Below are 22,928 nucleotides of genomic sequence, written 5' to 3'. Positions count from 1 at the left end.
GTAGAGAAATTGGAACCCTTGTGTACTGTTTGTGGGATTGTAAAATGGTATATAGCCTATGGAAAACAGTACAGAGGTTCCTCAAAAAATTAAAAATAGAATTACCATATGATCTAGTAATTCTACTTCTCGATATATAACCAAATAAACTGAAAGGAGTCTTGAAGACATGAACACCCACGTTCATGGCCGTATTATTCACAATAGCCAAAAGGTGGAAGCAACCCAAATGTTTACTGACAGATGAATGGGAAAATAATATGTGATATACACATATAATGGAATATTATTCAGCCTTAAAAAGGAAAGAAATTCTGACACATGCTACATGAATGAACCTTGAGGACATTATGCTAAGTGAAATAAACCAGTCACAAAAAGACAAGTACTGTATAATTGTATTAAGTACTTATGAGATATCTAAGAGAAGTCAAACTCACAAAAACAAAGTAAAATAGTGATTGCCAGGGGCTAGTGGAAAGAGAGAATGGGGCATAGTTTTTTAACGGGTATAGTTTCAGGTCTGCAGGATAAAAAAGTTTTTGAAATCGGCTTGACAACAATTTAAACACACTTAATAAAACTGAACTATTCACTTTAAAATAGTGAAGACAGCAAATTTTATGTATATTTTGCCACAATTAAAATTTTTGAAATTACATTTTCTCTTGCTTATAAAGCAGACACACTCTTGCATTTTTTATACTTGATCTTAGCCAAAAGGTCAAGGAGCAATACTCTTGCATTTTTTAAAAAGCATTTCACTGATCAAAGACACTGAGCTTAGAGAAAATACCTACATAGGTCAATATTTTATACTTCTCATTCATAAGTAATGTGAATATCATATAGGAAATTAACAGAAGTTAGAAGAAACAGCATATCAGATGTTGTCTGGAAGCTTATTTTTAGTAAGATTTCCAAAATGCCAAATTTATTTCTTTATTTTTGAGACAAGGTCACACTATGTTGCCCAGGCTAGAGTGCAGTGGCAACATCACAGCTCACTACAATCTAAAACTCCTGGGCTCAAGTGATCCTCCTCCCTCAGTCTCCAGAGTTAATGGGACTATAGGCACGCACCACCACGCCTGCCTAATTTTTTTCTATTTTTTGTAGAGACAGAGTCTCACTATGTTGCCCAGGCTGGTCTGGAACTCCTGGGCTCAAGCATTCCTCCCACCTCAGCCTTCCAAAATGCTGGGATTACAGGCGTAAACCACTATGCCCAGTCTCCAAACTACCAAATTTATAATACAGCTTTTACAATGTAGGAAATTTACTAGAACTACTCTTATTCAATGACCTATATGCATCTTCACCAAACCAAGGGGGCCGACCAGGCATCAAGCAGCAAAGACGACTGGCAGATTAGCAAACCATAGCATTTCCATTCTTTTTATGAGAGGCTCTAATAAAAGATGCCCAACAGAGGTAAAGGGTCTTCCCAAATAGATCACTTCAGAGGGAAAAAACCTAAGTGTTCACCTATGAAATGTCCTATTATACACTTTTTAAAAAGATTAAATAATTACTTTTGTTAAGACTTCCATAATGTAGAAGTAACAAATCTTTAACGGTCTAGTTTAACTAGAATAATAAAGGAAACAACACTAGGTTTTAATTCTGATTATGCATTAACATGTTATGTTACCACAGTTAAGCTTATCTCTACGGTTTTATTTCCTCGGGATAATGAAGAAAGAGGTATAAATTTTTTCTAATTACCCTTGAAGCCTTAACATTCTACTTTAACATGTTGTGAATCTACAGAAAGTAATATGGCTTTATTTCTAAATGTTCAAGAGTCCTAAAATGTCTCCAAATTCAAGTTATTTTATTATTGCTGGAGTGAAGCCTTGCAATTAACCATGTTGCAGATTTTTTACATGCAAAAACAAATTACTGCCACATTACTAATCTTTCCTTTCTTTATCAGCTTCCCATAACAACCCTTCAGATATGATCAAAATTCTTCAATCAAGGAACATAAATTAACAATGTATTATCAACTGACTTATCAAATAAGAATCATTTTAAATATTATCTAACAAGAACATTAAATGAACAAATTAAAAACTCAGGGATTATTACATTATTTACTTATAAATAACTAGAGAACTACCAATATAGTGTCATTAAAATAACAAAAGGCAAAATCTACTAAATATTGAAAAAATAAATTGAGGACATACTTATCCTTTTCGTTTTCTTCATGTTTGGTGAGACTGCAGAGTTGAAGAGTATCAAGCTGTTGTGTTACTTCTTCTGCCCAACGACAATTTACTAATTCTCGTAGCTGGAGTGGAGCACTGGGGAAAAAAATCCATACATATATATTCTAACTCAGTAATTTGAGATTATTTTCTAAAATAAACATATTCCTCAAAATAAAGGTTTCAATCATACCATAACACTAGTAAAATAAAAACAAAGACAATGAAAAATATGCTTTGAAACTTATTTTCACATTACTGCATTTACCAAAAACAAACAAAAAAAACAACAGAAATACTGACAATTCAGCATACAGACTGAATTTTTAACTCCTTCATCTAAACCTCTGCTGTCCAAAATGATAGCTACTAGCCACATGTGACTAATTAAATTAAAATGCAAATTAATTAAGATTAAGTAAAAGTAAAATTTCACCAGTCACACTAGACACATTTCAAGTGCTCAAAAGCCACATGTAGCTAGTGGCTACTCTACTGGACAGTGTAATATTTCTATCATTACAGAAAGTTCTATTTGACAGTGCTGATCTTCTTGCAAGCCAATGTGAGAAAAGTAAACAATACAAGAAGAAAAATGGCTGGGAGCAGTGGCTCATGCATATAATCCTAACACTCTGGGAGGCCAAGGTGGGAGGATCGCTTGAGCTCAGGAGTTTGAGATCAGCCCGAGCAAGAGCGAGACCGTCTCTACTAAAAAAATAAAAAAATAAAAAAAATAGCGGTGGCTCACGCCTGTAATCCTAGCACTCTGGGAGGCCGAGGCAGGTGGATCCTTTGAACTCAGAAGTTCGAGACCAGCCTAAGCAAGAGCGAGACCCCCTCTCTACTAAAAATAGAAAGAAATTAGCCGGACAAACATATAGAAAAAATCAGCCGGGCATGGTGGTGCATGCTTGTAGTCCCAGCTACTCGGGAGGCTGAGGCAGAAGGATTGCTTGAGCCCAGGAGTTTGAGGTTGCTGCGAGCTAGGCTGACGCCACAACACTCTAGCCTGGGTGACAGAGTGAGACTTTGTCTCAAAAAATAAAAAAAAAAAAAGAAAAAGAAAAAATTAGCCAGGCCTGGTCGTGTGCACGTATAATCCCAGCTACTCAGGAGGCTAAGGCAGGAGGATCGCTTGAGCCCAGGAGCTTGAGGTTCCTGTGAGCTAGGCTAATGCCATGACACTCTAGCCTGGGCGACAGAGTGAGACTCTATCTCAAAAAAAAAAAAAAAGAAAGAAAAGAAAAGAAGAAAAATGGTCAAAAGATGGCACTCTGGCATCGTTATTTGTCTCTCAATATGGGAATAAATGTATAGTCAGTCAGAGACTAGATTATTACACAAATGGCTTTTTAAAAATGACATATAAGGCCTGATCCATAGAAAGAGGAAAAATTAAAAAGATAAAAAAATAAAAATGACATATGTATACATACCATCAGGAAAAGATTTCTGCCATATTTTACATTAAAACAAATTGCAAAACAGCATAGCATTTGTGTGTTTTAAGAAAAAGCATATAGGTATACATATCAATATATGCACACATTCAATTAGAGCCTTAATATATATATGCACATGCTCAGAAAAATGTCTAGAACAGATATCAAATCTAACAATTTCTTCTGAAAGTATTGTTTTATGAAAAGATAGGGTAGGAAGTATAGAATCAGAAGCCTTTTATCTTTATCTCTACTATCTGAATTTTATAACCAGAAACAGTAAAAAAAAATTTCATTATAAAAGGTAAGAAGTTATACAATGGTTTTCTCAGAGAGGCAAAGGTACAACATATCAAACATTATAAAGTATTCTACAAAATTGTAAGGCAGATAAATTGGTTTCCGCATTTTTCTAGACAGACTGCTTATTTTTTATTCATCTATATTCACAAAGAAGGGAAATGTGGCAGATTGCAGAAACCTTGCTTTTATGAATCCTAGGGCACACTCAAACCCCATCACCTTACTATTTTCCAAATTCACAAATAATCATAACAAAACACTTACCGGCAATGAGGACACTGAGCTCTCTGCTCGGTCAGCCAGCGCTAAAGAGGCAAAAGAATTAGATTTTAATTGTAAAAACACCAGTACTTTAATTTGTATACACTGAATACTTATAAACCAAACTCTCTAGTGCCTAAATTCATTTTAGAGATACTTATAGAAACAACAGGCAATGTAGGCCAGGCGACATGGATCACGCCTGTAATCCTAGCATGCTGGGAGGCCAAAGCGGGAGAATTGCTTGAGGTCAGCAGTTCAAGACCAGCTTGAACAAAAGCAAGACGTCTCTACTAAAAATAGAAAAAAATTGGTCCAGTGCGGCGGTGCTCACCCACAGTCCCAGCTACTTGGGAGGCTGGGACAAGAGGATTGCTTGAACCCGCAAGGTTAAGGTTGCTGTGAGCCAGGCTGACACCACAGCACTCTAGCCTGGGCAACAAAACAAGACTCTGTCTTAAAAAAAAACAAAAAAAAAACAGGCAGTCTACTGTCTCCCTCTGATTATCACCCTGATAGGGAAAAACTTTCAAAGGGACAAAACTCATCCCAAAATAGCTTTTAAGAGCCTATTCTCCCATAGGAAACAAAGTGATTCTAGGATTATCTGATTCTCACAGAGAAGGTGTAGATAATCGTCACAAAAATGATAGTAACTCCCACCGTCCAGAGTAAACCATAGTGATGATTTATTACTAACATACTACCAAATTTCTTTTTTGAAAAGCTAATTCTGAGGTATATACATTATAGACATATAGACCTAAAATATGAATAATCAATACAAAAAATCTTTTTTTAAACACTTAAAAGTGTTTTATAGTTCGATAATTTAAACATCCAAGTACCTTGGTTTCCTGATTATAAAAAGTTTTAGAAGAGAATAATGTTTCCGGTAAACCCCAAATTCTATTAGTTTAATAATTTAAATTATTACTGATTTGGCAGCACTTTTACACCACATACAGAGAAGATGCTAAGATTTTCTGACTGCTTTTCAGAAAACGACAGGTTTACAGTTAAAAACTTTATTTTAATTGTCTCGTAAACAGGTTCAGAGGTAAATAACTATAAGCCCTATCAACATACTCCCAGTATCTGTTAATTTGTGTTTATCTCTTTCTACTTCTCTATAAAAGAACATTAGCTTTTATCTGAAGTCAAATAATAAACTCAGAAATAAAATTCCCCAGGAAACCTTAAAGGACAATAGAAGACTTAAAATGATAGGAAATCATGTACTTTATAGCAAAGAAAATAAAGCTAGAAGGAAAAAAAGCATATGAAAAAGGATTCCTCCATATTTAATAACCCTGAACATTATAATTTCTTTGGTCCCTAAGAAAAACAAGATGTGGGTCAGGTTTCTTCCCCTAAAACAATGCTATGATCACATTACTCTTCTGTTGAAGTCAGAGCTCCCCTCTAGAACTCATCTCAGTGTACACTTCTTGAGCCACATCTTATGACTCAGCAAGGTTAAGCCTTTAAATATGTGTCCTCTCTCTGCCCACAATATTCTTCGACACCTTTCTTCATCTGGGTTACTACTACTCATTGTTTAGATTTCAGTTGTAACGTCACTTCCTTCAAAAAACTTTCCTTGGCCGGGCGCGGTGGCTCACGCCTGTAATCCTAGCACTCTGGGAGGCCGAGGCGGGTGGATCTCTCGAGGTCAGGAGTTCAAGACCAGCCTGAGCGAGACCCCGTCTCTACTAAAAATAGAAATAAAAATTATCTGGACAACTAAAAATATATACAGAAAAAATTAGCCAGGCATGGTGGCGCATGCCTGTAGTCCCAGCTACTCGGGAGGCTAAGGCAGTAGGATCGCTTAAGCCCAGGAGTTTGAGGTTGCTGTGAGCTAGGCTGACACCACGGCACTCACTCCAGCCCGGGCAACAAAGTGAGACTCTGTCTCAAAAAAAAAAAAACAAACAAACAAAAACAAAAAAAAAACTTTCCTTGATATTCTGCAAACTATTTTATTAATTGATACTACTGCCATGCTCTACCACTACAAACTATACTTCCCCGTGTTGTGTTTTATGACACTTCTGACTTATTTGTTGTTCTCCCCCACCCCGTTAGATTATAAATTTATAAACATTGGGACCATGATAAGGAGTGACAAGATCACATTTTTTTAAATATGCCTCTCCCTCCCAGTCAAAATAGGCTTATTGCTGCAATACATAACATTCTTGACATCCTATTTTTGTATTTGCTTATATAATCCCTCCCTCCCTCTGTGTCCTGTCCCATGGGAATGTCCTTTAATTATGTCCATAAAACCTTGTTGCCTTTCCCAGGCTAAAGTTTTTCCTTCTGTGAATATTTGTGGCATTTTTACTTTGCATTCCACAATCTAATTTAACTACAAAATAAATATGGCAATTTTAATACTTTGGGAAAAACAATGTTTCTCCCAAACAAAAACCAAAGGTAAGAACCAGTGACACAATATTAATGCATAAGTAAAGGAATATCTTTAGAGTAATTCCCCCACATTCAATTTAAAAATTAATTTCTCTCCTTCATTATATTGGAAGAATCACTAGCTTTAGAAAGTATACAAATCTGAGTCTGATGCCCAGCACTCGTACTTACTGACTACGTGACATTGGGCAAGTGTTGGAGCTCAAGTTTCCTCCTAAGCAATAACAGAATCAACATTATCTACCCTGCAAAACTGCTGTAAGCATTAGAGAGAAGCAGTTAGCAGATCCTAAGTATATAAAATAATCTTTTTTAAAAAATGACTGCTGGCCGGGCACGGCGGCTCACACCTGTAATCCTAGCACTCTGGGAGGCCGAAGCGGGTGGATCACTCGAGGTCAGGAGTTCGAGACCAGCCTGAGCAAGAGCAAGACCCCGTCTCTACTAAAAATAGAAAGAAATTATCTGGCCAACTAAAAATACATATACAAAAGAATTAGCCGGGCATGGTGGCGCATGTCTGTAGTCCCAGCTACTCGGGAGGCTGAGGCAGTAGGATTGCTTAAGCCCAGGAGTTTGAGGTTGCTGTGAGCTAGGCTAATGCCACAGCACTCGCTCTAGCCCAGGCAACAGAGCAAGACTCTGTCTCAAAAAAAAAAAAAAAAAAAAAAGGCTGCTAACATTTAATTTACACTTACTATTGGATGTAAGGAAAAAGGAAAATCAAGGTCTACTCCAAGGTTTTTGGATGAAAAACTGAGTTCCAAGAAAAAAATGACTGGAATGAAAAATTTTTATTTCTTTTACCTTTTCCCAGGGCTGAAAAGATAAATTTAGGAGTTATGAAGTCTACAAGTAGTATTTAAAGCCACAAGACCATGAAGTTACTCAGAAGATAATATAGCTATTATAAAAAGAAGAGAGTCCATTAACCAGCACTAGGACAGTCTAACATTTAAAGGTCAGAAAACAGAGAAAAAAGGAAAACCAAAAGATTATTATGTCAAAGAAGAAAATGGTTCAAGACAGGTGAAGTCATTTATCCTAAATGCTTTGAATAAAGCCAAAGAAATGTTTACTGGATTTAGCAAAACTGAGTTTATAGCCTTGCAAGACCGATGAGAGTTATTATGCAGGAAACCAAAGCTAAGTTAGGATGGGTTAAAGAGTAAATGGAAGGTGAAGGTGCAAAGAAATGGAGTGGAAAAAGCTCATTTAAATAGTTTTAGCTATAACAGAAAACAGTAAATAGGAGATTCATTCACAAAGGAATTTTTTTTCACATTGCTCAAAAGTACAAGGAAACCAAGAGGCAGATCATAAAGGATTTTAAATGTCTTATGAAAGCACACAAAATTTCTTATGTCCCCTAGGCAAGTACAGTTTTAGGCACACTATATATGCATAGCAAAAACATATAACAAGATTCTATTTTACCACTAAACAAAAGTCCACTTCTCATGGTGTGTCTAACAGGGAAAAGCAGTTCCTTTATTTCCAAAAACTTGTAAGAATGAGTAATTATCATAAGAACTGTGTATATTAATTCTCTAGAATGCAGAACTAAATAAATTAGATGAAAAGTTACTAAGTTAGTGTAACAGAAGACCAAAGAAAAGAGGGTTTTTTAAAAAAATCAACTTTACAACAGAAAATAATCGCTTTAAGACACATGGAGGCTAGGTACAGTGGCTCAACACCTGTAATGCTAGCACTCTGGGAGGCTGAGGTGGAAGGATGGCTTGAGCTCAGAAGTTTGAGACCAGCCTGACGAAGAGTGAGACCCCATCTCTACCAAAAACAGAGAAATTAGCCAGGCATGGTGTGCACCTGTAGTCCTGGCTACTTGGGAGGCTGAAGCAGGAGGATGGCTTGAGCCCAGGAGTTTGAGGTTGTAGTTGCAGTAAGCTACCATGAAACCACTGCACTCTAGCCAGGGCCACAGAGTGAGACCATGTCTGGGGGCGGGGAACCCACACACATATTGATTGCAACAATCATTAAAAATCTTAAAATACTGGCCGGGCGCGGTGGCTCATGCCTGTAATCCTAGCACTCTGGGAGGCCGAGGCGGGAGGATCGCTCGAGGTCAGGAGTTCGAGACCAGCCTGAGCAAAAGCGAGATCCCATCTCTACTAAAAATAGAAAGAAATGATCTGGACAGCTAAAAATATATATAGAAAAAAAATTAGCTGGGTATGGTGGCACATGCCTGTAGTCCTAGCTACTTGGGAGGCTGAGGCAGAAGGATTGCTTGAACCCAGGAGTTTGAGGTTGCTGTGAGCTAGGCTGATGCCACGGCACTCTAGCCTGGGAAACAGAGCAAGACTCTGTCTAAAAAAGAAAAAAAAAACCATCCTCATTTAGCCATCTAATCTTTGACAAAGCAGACAAAAACATACACTGAGGAAAAGAATCCCATTCAATAAATGGTGCTAGGAAAACTGGAAAGCCACATGTAGAAGGCTGAAACAGGATCCACACCTCTCACCTCTAACAAAAATCAACTCACGATGGATAACAGACTTAAACCTAAGGCATGAAACCATAAGAATTCTAGAAGAAAATGGTGGAAAAACTCTTATAGACATCAGCCTAGGCAAAGAATTTATGAAGAGGACCAAAAAAACAATCACAGCATCAACAAAAACAAACGGGACTTGATCCAATTAAAAAGCTTTTGCACATCCAAAGAAACTATCACTAGAGCAAACAGACAACCTACAGAATGGGAGAAAATATTTGCTTGCTATACATCTGATAAAGGGCTGATAACTAGAATCTATATAGAACTCAGGAAAATTAGCAAGAAAAAAATCAAACAACCCCATTAAAAAGTGGGCAAAGGACATGAACAGAACCTTTTCAAAGGAAGATAGACTAACGGCCAAGAAACATGAAAAAATGCTCAACATCTCTACTCATCAGAGAAATGCAAATCAAAACCATAATGAGATATCACTTACCTCATGAGAATGGCTTTTATCAAAAAGTCCCAAAACAACAAATGTTGGCGTGGACGCAGAGATAGGAACACTTATACACTGCTGCTGGGACTGCAAACTAGTACAATCTCTATGGAAAATAATATGGAGATACCTCAAAGAACTAAAACTAGAACTAGCATTTGATCCAGCAATCCCACTACTGGGCATCTACCCAAAGGAAAAAAAGACATTCTATAATAAAGAAATCTGCATTCCAATGTTTATAGCAGCAAAATTCACAATTGCAAAGATGTGGAAACAACCCAAGCGCCCATCAATACATGAGTGGATTAACAAAATGTGGTATTATGTATACCATCAAGTACTACTCAACCACAAAACACAATGGTGAACACCTCTTGTATGGATGGATCTGGAACCCATTCTCTAAAGTGAAGTATCACAGGAATGGAAAAACAAGCACCATATATACTCACCATCAAATTGGTACTAAAACTGATTAACACTTAAGGACACATATAGAAGCAACATTCATCAGGTGTTGGATAGGTGGGAGGAGGAGGGTGGGGATGGGTATATTCATACCTAATGGGTGCAGTGCACACTATCTGGGGGATGGGCACACTTGTAACTCTGACTCGGGTGGTGCAAAGGCAATATATGTAACCTAAACGCTTGTACCCCCGTAATATTCTGAAATTAAAAAAATGAAAAAGAAAAAAAAGACAGTGTGGTACTACCTTAAGAACAGAAATAGACACCAATGGACTAGAATAGAGAGCATAGAAATAAAACACAATAGGACAAATATTTTATGATTTCATTTGTATAAGGTACTTAGAACAAATTCATAGAAAATAGAACAGTGGTTCTCAGAGGTTGGGGGAAAGGAATAGTAAGTTATTATTTAATAGGTACAGAATTTCAGTTTAGGATGATGAAAAAGTACTAGATACGGATAGTGGAGTGATGACTGCACAACAATGTAACTGAATGTACTTAATGCCTCTGCACTGTACATATAAAACTATTAAAATGGCAAATTTTACATTACGTATATTTTACCACACTTTAAACAGAAAGTTAAACACAGAATTACAATAAAACCCAGCAATTCCACTCCTAGGTATATATCCAAAAGAGATGAAAGCAAACAGATACTTGTACACTTGTGAATAGCAGAACTATTCAGAACAGCCAAAAGGTGAAAACAGTCTAAGCATCCATCAACATATAAAAACGGATAAACAAAAATGTGGTACGCGTCTTGAGCTACATAACATTTTGGTCAACAATGAACCCTATACACAAAAGTGGTCCCATAAAACTATAATGGAGCTGCCCTATATAGCTCTACCACTTTTTATCTTTCATACCGTGTTTTCACTATACCTTTTTTTTCTTTTTTCTTTTTTGTCAGAAGTCCAACAGAGGTCTCACTGGGCTAAGATCAAGTGTTGGCAGGGCTACGCTACTACTATACCTTGTCTCTGTTTAAATATGTTTAGATAAACACAAATACTTACCACTATGTTACAGCTGCCTAGAGTATTCAGCACAGTAACATGTTGTACAGGTTTGTAGCCTAAGAGCAACAGGCCATACCATTTAGCCTATGTACACAGTAAGCTATACCATCTAGGTTTGGGTAAGTACACTCTATGATGTCAGAACAACGATGAAATCACCTAAAGAGGCATTTTTCAAAACATATCCCCATCTTCATGCATAATTGTATACGTTTACATATAATTGTACATATAATTCCTTTTTATTCAGCCATAAAAAGGAATGAAATTCTGATGCATGCTACATGGGTGAACCTTGAAAACATGCTAAAGACAAATAATGTATGATTCCACTTATATGCAATATCTACAGGGTGTCCCAAAAGTCACCATACTTAGGGAAAATGGGACATTGTAGCTAAATGTACACTTACTTGTAAAACAGTCATTATAAAATTTTACAAAATTTTTCCTTTCTATGGAGACTTTTGGGACACCCTGTATAAGAGGCAAATTCAGAGACAAAAAGTAGACTAAAAGTTATTATACCAGGGACTGGGGAAGGGGAAAATGGAGAGTTATTGCTTAATGGGTACAGACTTTCTATTTAGGGCTATGAAAAACCTTTGGAAATAGTGGTATGGTTGTACAACATTGTGAATGTAATTAATGGCATAAAAGCATACATTTAAATATAGCTAAAATGGCAAATTTTGTTGTATTTATTTTACCACTAAGAGGGGAGGGGAGACATAAAATATGTGAACAGACTCCTTACCAAAGAAATATATGAATGGCAAATGCCATTGAAGAAAAGACGCTAACATCATTACTCATCAGAGAAATAAATGCTAACTAAAACCACAATGAGATACCACTACATACGCAGAAGAGTGGCTAAAATTCAAAAAACTGAACATACCAAGCGCTGGCATTCATGTGGAGAAATATGAACTCTCATACACTGCTCTTAAGAATATAAAATAATACAACTACTTTAGAAAATAGTTTCATCCCATATGTCCAGCAATAGGTGAATGGATAAACACATTGTGGCATAAGCATACAATGGAATCCTACTTAGCAATAAAAAGGAGTACTATTGATACACACAACATGGATGAGCCTCAAAATAATTTTGGTGAGTGAAAAATGTCAGACACATATTATAGGATTCTATTTGTATAAAATTCCAGAAAATGCAAACTTATCCACAGTGACAAAAATGTAGATCAATGGTTGCCTGGGGACAAGGCAAGTGGACCAAGAAGCACAAGGAAACTTTGGGGGATGACAGGTAACATTCACTATCTTGACTGTATTGATAGTTTCACAAGTAGATACATATGTCAAAACTTATCAAACTCTCCCTCAAAAATTAGGTGGGGAGAAAATAAGTAAAAAATAATTTTAAAGAATTTATCAAACTGTACACCTTAAATATGTGTAGTTTATTGTTTATCAATTATACCTAATAAAAAATGACTAGCAAAATTAAAATAAAGTCAATAATTATAGGCAAACATAAAAAGTGCTACCAAAGCTGAAAAATCAAGAAGGGGGGGGGGGTCCCAAAAAAAAAAAAAAAAAAAAAAGAAAACTCAATAAGAACAATGGGGCAACCCCCTACTGGGTATTTACCCAAAGAAAAAAAGACACTTGCACTCATATGTTTATAGCAGCATAATTCACAATTGCAAAGATGTGGAAACAACCCAAGTGTCCATCAATACAGGGGTGGACTGACAAAATGTGGTATATGTATACCATGGAGTACTACTCAGCCATAAAAAAAAAGGTAAACTATCTCTTGTACTATCCTGGATGGAGCTGGAGCCCATTCTTCTAAGTGAAGTAACACAAGAATGGAAAAACAAACACATGTACTCACCATTAAATTGGTACTAATTGATCAACACATGTGTACATATGGAAGTAACATTGACCAGGTGTCAGACAGGTGGGAGGATGGAGTAAATTTACCACACCTGGCAAGGCTAATGTTCTGGGACTTTATACCTCAGGCAATCAATCTCTGAGACTTCTGGGGGGGAATAAATGACATTAACAGAACACACTAAGATAGCAGCAGGACACAAAATGGACTGGAGATAAGAAAAGACTAACGCACAGAAATCAGAAAGTAACTATAGGCTGGGCGCCATGGTTCATGCCTATAATCCTAAGACTGAGAGGCCAAGGTGGGAGGATCACTTGAGCCCAGGAGTTCAAGACCAGCCTAAGCATGAAACCCCATCTCTACTAAAAATAAAAAAATGAGCTGGGTGTCATGGCACACGTCTGTAGTCCCAGCTACTCAGGAGGCTGAGACAAGAGGATACCTCAAGTCCAGGATTTTGAAGTTGCAGTGAGCTATGATAACCTCACTGCACTCTACCCAGAACAACAGGGCAAGACTATATCTCCAAAAGAAAAAAAAGAAAGTAACTATAATAATATAAGTGTGAAGTAATACACATCCATATTTCTCTATCAAAATGGCCATAATAGAAATGAAAAAGTAGCAGACAGAAGTAAGTGACACTAGAAGAGAATAACTGACATGACTGAAAAAAATCATTGGTGTAACCAGTTTGAGTGATTGGCAGAAGAGAAAAGAAAGAAGTTCTGTTTGAGAAAATGGTGAGAGAAGAGTCAGTTTGAGAAAATATGAATAATTTGACCTTGAACAAAGTTCAAGATGGTAGAAGGACAACCAGATAAAATATCTAAAAGTCAACGCTGAAGGAATAGATTTAGGAGCCATACACATAGAGATGATAGTAAAGCTGCAAAAGTAAATCACATTCCCCAAAGTAGATGAATTTTCCCAGAAACCCCAGAGAAGAGAATGCCAGCAGCAATATCTAAAAAATAAATTCATTTAAGGGACAGTAGGAAGCAGCAGTTACAATGAAGAAACACACAATCAATAAGGTATAAGGTAATGACCAGAGGCCATAAGCATATAGGATTGTAATAAAAAGAACTGAGTTCAGCTCCAGACTCTACCACTTAATAAACTATAGAGATGGAGGTCAATTACTTAATCTCTCTAGCTTCAGTTTCATCATTTATAAAATGTGGATAAATGCTATGTGCATTAGTTGCTATTTTAACAGCTAGATGATATGATACCTTACAAGTGGGTAGTACAATTTCTAAATTACTTTTGAGCTTATTCATTTAATGTCACAACTATCCTGTGAAGCAGATCTTGTTATGTGAATTCTACAGCCGAGGAAACAAGGCTAAGAAAGATGAAATCTCCTTTTATGAGAGTGAGAACTAACATCATATGCAACCTAGGTCTTCTACACATGGTGTGGTGGCAAAGAATACAAGCTCTACAGTCAGACTTCCTAAGTTCAAATCCAACACCACCATTTGCTAGCTGTGTGACTGGAAGAAAATTATTTAAGTGTTACAGATATTACTCTTGACAAAAGAATATTTACCTGCCTTAGGGAAGAATAAGGATACAGAAATTTTGAGGTGAACAGCATGTGAGATGGCTTTGATTTTCTCAATAAAGGAAATAATCTAAGAATAGTATGGACTGGGAGTGGTGGCTCACACCTGTAATCCTAGAACTCTGAGGGGATGAGATGAGAGGATTGCTTGACCTCCGGAGTTCAAGACCAGCCTGAGTAACAGTGAGACCCTGTCGCTACTAAAAATAGAAAAATTAGAAAAATCAGCCAGGTGTGGTGTCACGCCTGTAGTTTCAGCTACTTGGGAGGCGTAGGCAGGAGGATCACTTGGGCGCAGGAGTTATATATAGGCCAGTGGCTCACACCTGTAATCCTAGCACTCTGGGAGACCAAGGTGGGAAGATCACTTGAAGTGTGGAGTTCGAGACCAGCCTGAGCAAAAGCGAGACCCATCTCTACTAAAAATAGAAAAAATTAGCAGGGCATGCTGGCATGCCCAGCTACTAGGGAGGCTGAGGCAGGAGGATGCTTGAGCCCAGGAGTTTGAGGTTGCTGTTAGCTAGGCTAACACCACAGCACTGTAGCCCAGGCAACAGAGGGAGACTGTGTCTCAAAAAAAAAAAAAAAAAAAAAAAAGCATAAACTTTCTCTCTTCTGAGCCCCACAGCACTTTTTAAATGCTTCTTTACAGTACTACACATTCTTCAATATAATTACTTAAGTCCATTCCCTCAATTAGATTTAAGCTCCTTCAAAGCAGGCACTTTGTCACATTTATCTTAGCATCCCTCAACATCAATCACAATACAGGCAAACACTTTATAAAATTACAGTGGACTTTGTTTCCAGAGGCACTCAGCTATCCACAGACATTTTGTGGCAGTTACCATTTAATGTTTATTCATCTCCACAAATTGGTGGTCTATTAAGGAATATTCATTTAAGAGACATTTTTTAAAAGGGCACAAAATACAACATAAGAAAAAGGGAAATAGTTAATCCTTACAATATATTCTATGTATACTGAATGCATGTAAAGAAATACAACTTACCCTAATACAGCTGAAACAACAAAGCTTGGAGCAATGAGGACACAGGCGTGCATCCCGCAATTTCTCCATACAAATGAAACATCGAAAAACTTCAGCAATGCTCTGAAAATAATAAAGGATGTAAGGTCCACCAGATTAGGCTACTGAATCAAAGTAAAAAGCATGCTAAAAATAACTCACTTGACATTTACATTTATTTTGGTCTGATATCTCAGTTTTAACTATATTCCATAGCACGGCTTGCTTAGTCAAGGTCCAGGAACCTGAGAACATATCCTGGAAAATGTGCTTCCTTTTTTGTAAGCTTCACGATGGTACTATCCTAAGGAAAAGATACGAAATGCAAACACAGACCTATGCACAAATATTTTCACTGAAACATTAATCATAATGACAAGAATCTGGCTACAGCCCACATGCCCAATTATTAACTAAACCATGGCAGTTACACATAGATTATGATAGTCACTAGAAATAGTTCTTGACTTAATGATACGGAAAAATGCTTATGATATATAATAGTATGGGAAAAAAGGCAGACTACATGATTGAATGGGCAATAAAAACTTATTTACTTTTTCTGCAATTTCCCCAAAGGGGATAAATTGTTTTTATAACTTAGAGGAAAAAAAGTCTTAAAAAGACACTTATCCCAATGGCAATGTACTTTGATGCGGAGAGAAACTAATTCAAAATCCAGAAATTTGAATTTCTGTCCTGATGCTGCAATCAACTAGCTACTTATTTGAACCTAAGTTTCTGCCCTTGCTGAAAACTTTGGTGGTAGCTTTATGAGGCCTTGGGAAGAAAAAAAAATTACATAAATAGAACAGGCAGGTGTGGCAGCTCCAGCCTGTAATCCTAGCTAATTGGGAGCCTGAGGCAGGAAAGTCGCTTGAGCCCAGGAGTTTGAGGTTATAATCAGTTATGATTATGCCACTGGATTCCAGCCTAGGTGACAGAGAGAGACCCTGTCTCCAAAAAAATATAACAAAAAAATAAAAACAGAGGAAACTGTATTATCTTTCCAAGCCTCAGTTTAATAAATTTAGGAAGTAACTAACAAGTTAAAACAAGAAAACAGATGTTAATTAAATGTATTGTTATTGCATATTTTAAGTTTTTACAGTACTGACATTTATTTTATGCCACTCCAGGAGAATTAAATCCTCCTAAAACTAAAGTAAGTTTACAGAACCTTTTTAATACTTTCACATGAGGAATCAAGGAGAAAATTACCCATGAGTCTAATCATGACTCTGCAGGGACAGAAAGAACCTGCGCCAGATGCAGGTTCTATAACCGACAACCAGGTGGACAAGAGTGTTGATTGGATAAATTAGTTTCAAGTGCAGTACCAGTAACATGCTCACCCCTAAGAATTTAGTATTTCAGTAACTGAAAGGTCCAAAATTTGACAGTGATTACATGTATGTCCAATAAACATACTGTTTTCTTATGTTTCTAGCCCTTATGTAAATATCCCAACACTCTGAAATCACAGCTTAGAAGAATCAGATATAAAAATAGTTTGTCCTGGAAACTACAGTAGAATGAGATAGTACGAGTATATGCTCATTCAATCTGGGAAGGGCGGAAGCCTGCAAAATGTACCGCTAAGGGAAAAAGGACTATCCATTCACAGGGAGATTTGGATCAGCTCATCAACTCGCCGCAGGAACTGATGGCGAATCTCAGGGCACATTCATCTGATGAATTTGCAGTTTTGCTCTGCACAGGCTATAGTTTGCAAATACCCGGTGGGGATGAGCACCGAGGTGCCAAGACATCCTTGAAAACGCTAGAATACGCACCACCTGACTGCCGAACAGTCTAAACACAAGACACCCGGAGGGCTGCAGACAGAGAGCACGTCGTCCTCCCCACCGGCCCAGCCCTCTCCACAGCCGCAGGGGCGGCGTGGGGCTGACTTCCTGGAGGGAGGCCAAGGGCAAGGCATCCCGAATACAAAATGCTTGTTGGGTAGAAAGGGGACTAATCCACCACTCTCCTCAACTCCCTCACCTCCACGCTCTGTTCATCCATTGCCTCCGGCTCTCAGCGGGGCCCTCGGCGACCCGCGGACTCTGTAGTCTGACCTCTTAGGCGACGGCCCGAGGTCGCCAGGTCAAATCGCCGAGAAAAGTCCGGCGCCCACGTCAGGGGGCTCCGACAACCGCCCCACCTGCGCGCCCCATCGCTTCAGGTTCGGCGGCGACTACCCCCATTTCGCCATTTTTACCGGAGCGCCCGCCCTGGAGCGCAGAGACAGAGCGAGCGCGGTGACCGCCGCTTCTCCCCGGCTTAGCCGCCCGCCGGCAACCGCAAGGGCGCCTTGGCCCACGTGACAGGGGCGCGCGCGTATCGAACCGTCGCCTGGAGCTGGGCGACGCTGGTCTCAAGCGAAGAAGGCGCTGCAGAGAATTCGCAAACACCAACCGTAACCAGGGCAGCTGGAGGCGCGGCGGCGAAAGAAGGCGCGGCACGCATGCGCGGGAGGCGGGCACCTAGTTCCCGCGGTGAGGGGGCGCACACGAGACTTGGCGGATTGCGTTCCCAGGGTTGTGTGCCTCAGACCGCAGGCGGCGGCGGCGGCGGCGGCGGCGGGAGTTCAGCGCTTCGCTGCGCCCCGCCCCGCTCGGGGCGGAACCCCGTGGATCTCAAACTTTTGCGCTCCAAAAATTGGAGCCACCTGCTGTGCTGGTGGAGGAGGATGACTTCGGAACCACACCCCTAGCTATTCCGACTCCTAGATTCTACGGTGGAGCCCAGGAAATCCGCGTTTTCAACAGCCACTCTGGGTGATTCGGTTGCAGGTGGTCTGGGACCCGCACTTTGAGAAATCTGGTGCAGGGGATTAGTGGTTATTCGTTCTCTTTCTCTGAAAGACAGATTCTAAGGTTTTTAAGCCTTCTGTTCCACCTACCGAAGCAAATGAACTTAGAAAGCTCCAAATCGTGAAGCGTGGAGAGGTGACGTTTCTCATTTTGGTGGTAAGACGGGACCACACACTGTGAACATGGCAGGCCCACGCCCCACCCTTCATTTCTTGCCACTTGAGTTGAGCTGTAGCCATGGGACTTACTGAAAGGGCAAAAGGGTGTCAGCTGTATTCAGCTTTCCTATAATTGGGATCTGGTTTCTACAATTTCGCTTCCAGAAGAGATGTGTAAAGAATGCATTATTGAAGGTGTGAGACCAAGGGCGTACATCAAATTCTTAATTTGAATTTAATTTTTCCTTTCTATTTATTGCAAGCAACTACTTATTATACTTAACCTAGAGTGCACATGTAAAGAATCAATAACAATCTAGAAAGAAGTTCTTGAATAGCAGGTATTCGGACTTATAGTTTTTTTTTTAAAACTATGTGAGCCATGGACAATATATAATTTAGAAAGATTCAGCTGGGACTGAAAAATGCTTTCACTAAAAATTATGATTTTGGAACTACATGGAGATGACGGTTGCACAACACTGTTTGTACTAAAATGCTCTCAGTTGTATACTTGAAAATGGTTAATTTTATGTTATGTAAATTCTACCTCAAAAGAATTGCTTATGGAACACAGTACTATACTGTACTTGGGATTCAAAGAGTAATGAGAAGTGGTCCTTGCTCTCAAGGAACAGTATAGTAGAAGACAGGAGAAATTGCAACATGTATATAATAAATATTAAAATAGGTTCTTGTATATTTGCCCAAGAACCCAAAAATGTTTAAGGACTTATTGCATTAGTTCATAATAGTGAAAAATTAGAAACACCTGTACAACTAACTAGAGGCCATTGGTTGCAAGCACAAAGCCAGATTCTGGCTAACCTAAGCATAAAATAATTTAGTTGGCAGACTGCTAAACTGAAGTCATTTGCCTGGGGTTAGGGAGCCTATAATCTATCTGCTCCATCAGAATCCCTTAAAGCAGCAGTCCTCAACCTTTTTGGCACCACGGATGGGTTTCATGGAAGACAATTTTACCACTGGGGTGGGGGGATGGTTTCAGGATTGAAGCACATTGCATTTATTGTGCACACAAACCTCTCTAATAATCTGTATTTGCAGCTGTTCTCCAGCACTACAATCACCGCCTCAGCTCCAGCTCAGATCATAAGGCATTAGATTCTGGTAAGAAGCATGCAGCGTAGATCCCTTGCATGCAGTTTACAGTAGGGTTTGTGCTCCTATCTAATGCTGCCACTGATGTGACAAGAAGTGAAGCTTATGTGGTGATGCAAGCAATGGGGGGCAGCTGTAAATACAGATGAAGCTTCACTCACCTGCCTGCCACTCAACTCCTGCTGTATGGCCCAGTTCCTAACAGGCCACAGATCAGTACCAGTCAGCGGCCCAGGGGTTGGGGACCACAGCCTTAAAGGCTGTCTTTGCTGCCCTCCCCACAAGACAAATCTCCTAACTTGGTTATTAAGTACTTACATAACTTTCTACCATAATTTACGTGTTATATTACTTGTATAACTTGCAATTACACAGCATAAATATCTATTAATAAGGAACTGATAAAAATTATAGTACATCTATATAATGGATTACAGCAGTTAAAAAGCAGAGTAAGCCAGTAAACTCAAGCAGCTCACACCTGTAATATCAGCATTTTGGAAGGCCAGGGTGGAGAGGATCTCTTGAAGCCAGGAGTTTGAGAATAGCTTGGGCAACATAGAAGAGACCCGACTCCCACCACCCGCTTCTCTACAAAAAAATTTTTTTGAAACATTAGCCAGGCATGATGGTGCACCTGTAGTCCCAGCTACTCAAGAGGCTGACAAGGAAGATCACTTGAACCCAGGAATTTGAGGCTGCAGTGAGCTATGATAGTGCCACTGCACTCCAGCCTCGGTGACAGAGGGAGAACCTATCTCTAAAAACAACCTGTCTCTAAAAAAAGAAAAAGCAGGGTGGATGAATGACATGATGTGTGACATGACAAAATAAATTTAAAATTAAAGAAACAAGTATATCTGCAGTACAATGTAAAGTATCAACCTATTTTTGTAAAAAAAAAAAAAAAAATTCTGATTTGTATACATGTAGAAACGCCTGAAGAAATTATTTGCAGATTACCTCTGGAGAATAGGCAGGCCTGTGGTTTTTAATTTCTTAAACATGTTATTACTTATAACTTAAGACAAAAACACTATAGTCAACCTAGAAAAGTTATAATCCAGATGAGAAATAAAAAGCCTAAATTAGGGAAGTAAGAGTGAAGATAAATTGGAGGTTGGATACTATGACAATTTCAGAGATAATTTCTTTTTCTTTTTTTGAGACAGAGTCTCACTTTGTTGCCCAGGCTAGAGTGAGTGCCATGGCGTCAGCCTAGCTCACAGCAACCTCAAACTCCTGGGCTTAAGCGATTCTACTGCCTCAGCCTCCCGAGTAGCTGGGACTACAGGCATGCGCCACCATGCCTGGCTAATTTCTTCTATATATATTTTTAGTTGTCCAGATAATTTATTTCTATTTTTAGTAGAGACAGGGTCTCGCTCAGGCTGGTCTCGAACTCTTGACCTCTAGCGATCCACCCGCCTGGGCCTCCCAGAGTGCTAGGATTACAGGCGTGAGCCACCGCGCCCGGCCCAGAGATAATTTTATTGACTAAGAAGATAAAGGATGCAAATTAGTTGTACAGGTTTCAATTCCAGCTAACAGAATAGTGGCTGTTAACAAAACAATAAAATCAGGAAGTATTCTAGATGTGTTCAATTTGAATATTCACATAGGGAGTTTTATTGGAAATATCGATCTAGAGCTAATGGAAGAAGTTATATTTGGGAGTTATCCACAAAGAGGCTTCAGGCTTGGGCAACAAAAGAATATATTGAGAAATACATAGAGAACAATTTTAAGGGGGTTGAGGGGAAGAACATTTAGAAGATAATTGTGACAGAAATCATAGAGGAAAAATAGTACAATCTCATTTTTCCCCCAGAGTGAAAGCAAAACCAATTTAATACTACAGTATTAAGAATTTGTTATGACCTCTTCATGATAATACCATTTGTTCAATCCCCTGGAATCAACATCACACCCTTGAGCCATCCTATGACAGGAGCTACCTTAATATTAATTGCTTGAGTACTGAAAAAAATTAATATCTGATACTAAGGTGTAACTTACTTTGTAATTTAAAAAAAGGAGGCTTTCTGTTCTTGAAATACTCAAACTAGACAGGACAATTTTAACTGAAACTACTCTCAATCCTGTTTTTCGGCTGTTATAAGTTTGTAATGGACAAATACATGCTCATAATAGAAAGTTTTAAATTATATAATAGTATGTTTTTATAATCTGCAGAACTAATATTTGGTGTATTTTTTCCTAGTCTTTTCAAAGCCTAGTTTTTATTACATATATGTAAATACCATTCATTGAAGGCTTACTAAATACCAAACCCTTTAACAGTTTACCATTTTGTCCTTCCAACCATTCTGACACTCAGAAGTTAAGTGATTTGCTTAGGGTCACAACTAGAATTTGAAACCTGCCACTTACATCTCAAGTAGGACTCCAAAGCCCAATCTTAACTACCAAAGTGCAATACCTGCTTCTCCCCTTTCCCCCACTTAGTAAGCTTCAGTGTTTCCCAGAACATTAATAATGTATTAGCAACTTGACCTCTTATTATATAAATACATGATTTATTTCCCTATTTGCCAGATGTGTATATGTATTGCTATTATAAATAAGACTGTGATTAATATTTTTGTATCAAGATCTGTCCCAACTTTTAGGCAATTACCTTATTGCCAATAATTATTTCAAATAAAATTCACATACACAAAACTGGCAAGTAGCGGGTAAATGCTTCCCTAATTTCAGTTTCTTAGCTTTCACATGGAATGAACAAATTACAATAATACAGGCTGAAGGAGAATAAAGGTATTACTGAACTATACCAGAAACTGGGCATGGTGGCACACACCTATAGTCCCAGCTACTAAGGAAACTGAGGTGGGAGGATCACTTGAGCCCACTGGTTTAACACACTGACTGCCACACTAGAAAAAGAAAAATTTTCCTTGGGGCCACAGTGTTTTATTACAAAAATAGAATAAAACCTTTGAAAACAAGATAATACTTTCTAATTTAATGAAAAATTTATTTTTTGTTTTCTGTGTGTGAGTTATGTGCAACTTGAACAATAGTTCACGCAGCTCTCAAGGTAAAGAGACATAAGTTGCATATGCTTCACGACGCCCCATGCTCAAAACTAGCATGAGTTAAATACAACTCACATGGCAGTTAGTATGTTAAAGCCAGCTTGGGCAACATAATGCATATTGAGACCCCATCTCTAAAATAA

The 22,928-nt window shown here is 38.5% G+C and overlaps 1 protein-coding gene across 2 annotated transcripts in view; it reads right to left on the bottom strand.

Annotated features, from left to right (window-relative positions):
• The window catches only part of TRIM37 (tripartite motif containing 37), a 127,149-nt gene extending 109,053 nt beyond the window's left edge, over window positions 1-18,096 (bottom strand). Inside the window, exons 1-4 of one of the 2 annotated variants that reach the window (XM_045525642.1) lie at window positions 17,632-18,096; window positions 15,607-15,708; window positions 4,229-4,269; window positions 2,196-2,312 (exon numbers count right to left, since the gene is read on the bottom strand). In XM_045525642.1, the coding sequence (XP_045381598.1) occupies window positions 2,196-2,312; window positions 4,229-4,269; window positions 15,607-15,708; window positions 17,632-17,652 (281 nt within the window). In that variant the 5' untranslated portion in view covers window positions 17,653-18,096. The remainder of the gene's footprint in view (window positions 1-2,195; window positions 2,313-4,228; window positions 4,270-15,606; window positions 15,709-17,631) is intronic. The other variant, XM_045525643.1, reaches the window with a different exon arrangement.
• Between the last annotated feature and the right edge of the window lie 4,832 nt (window positions 18,097-22,928).

This window comes from Lemur catta, chromosome 15 (genome assembly GCF_020740605.2).
Source record: "Lemur catta isolate mLemCat1 chromosome 15, mLemCat1.pri, whole genome shotgun sequence".
NCBI lineage: Eukaryota > Metazoa > Chordata > Mammalia > Primates > Lemuridae > Lemur > Lemur catta.
The sequence above is the reverse complement of the archived record's forward strand: the minus strand, read 5'-3'. Positions and strand labels throughout refer to the sequence as shown.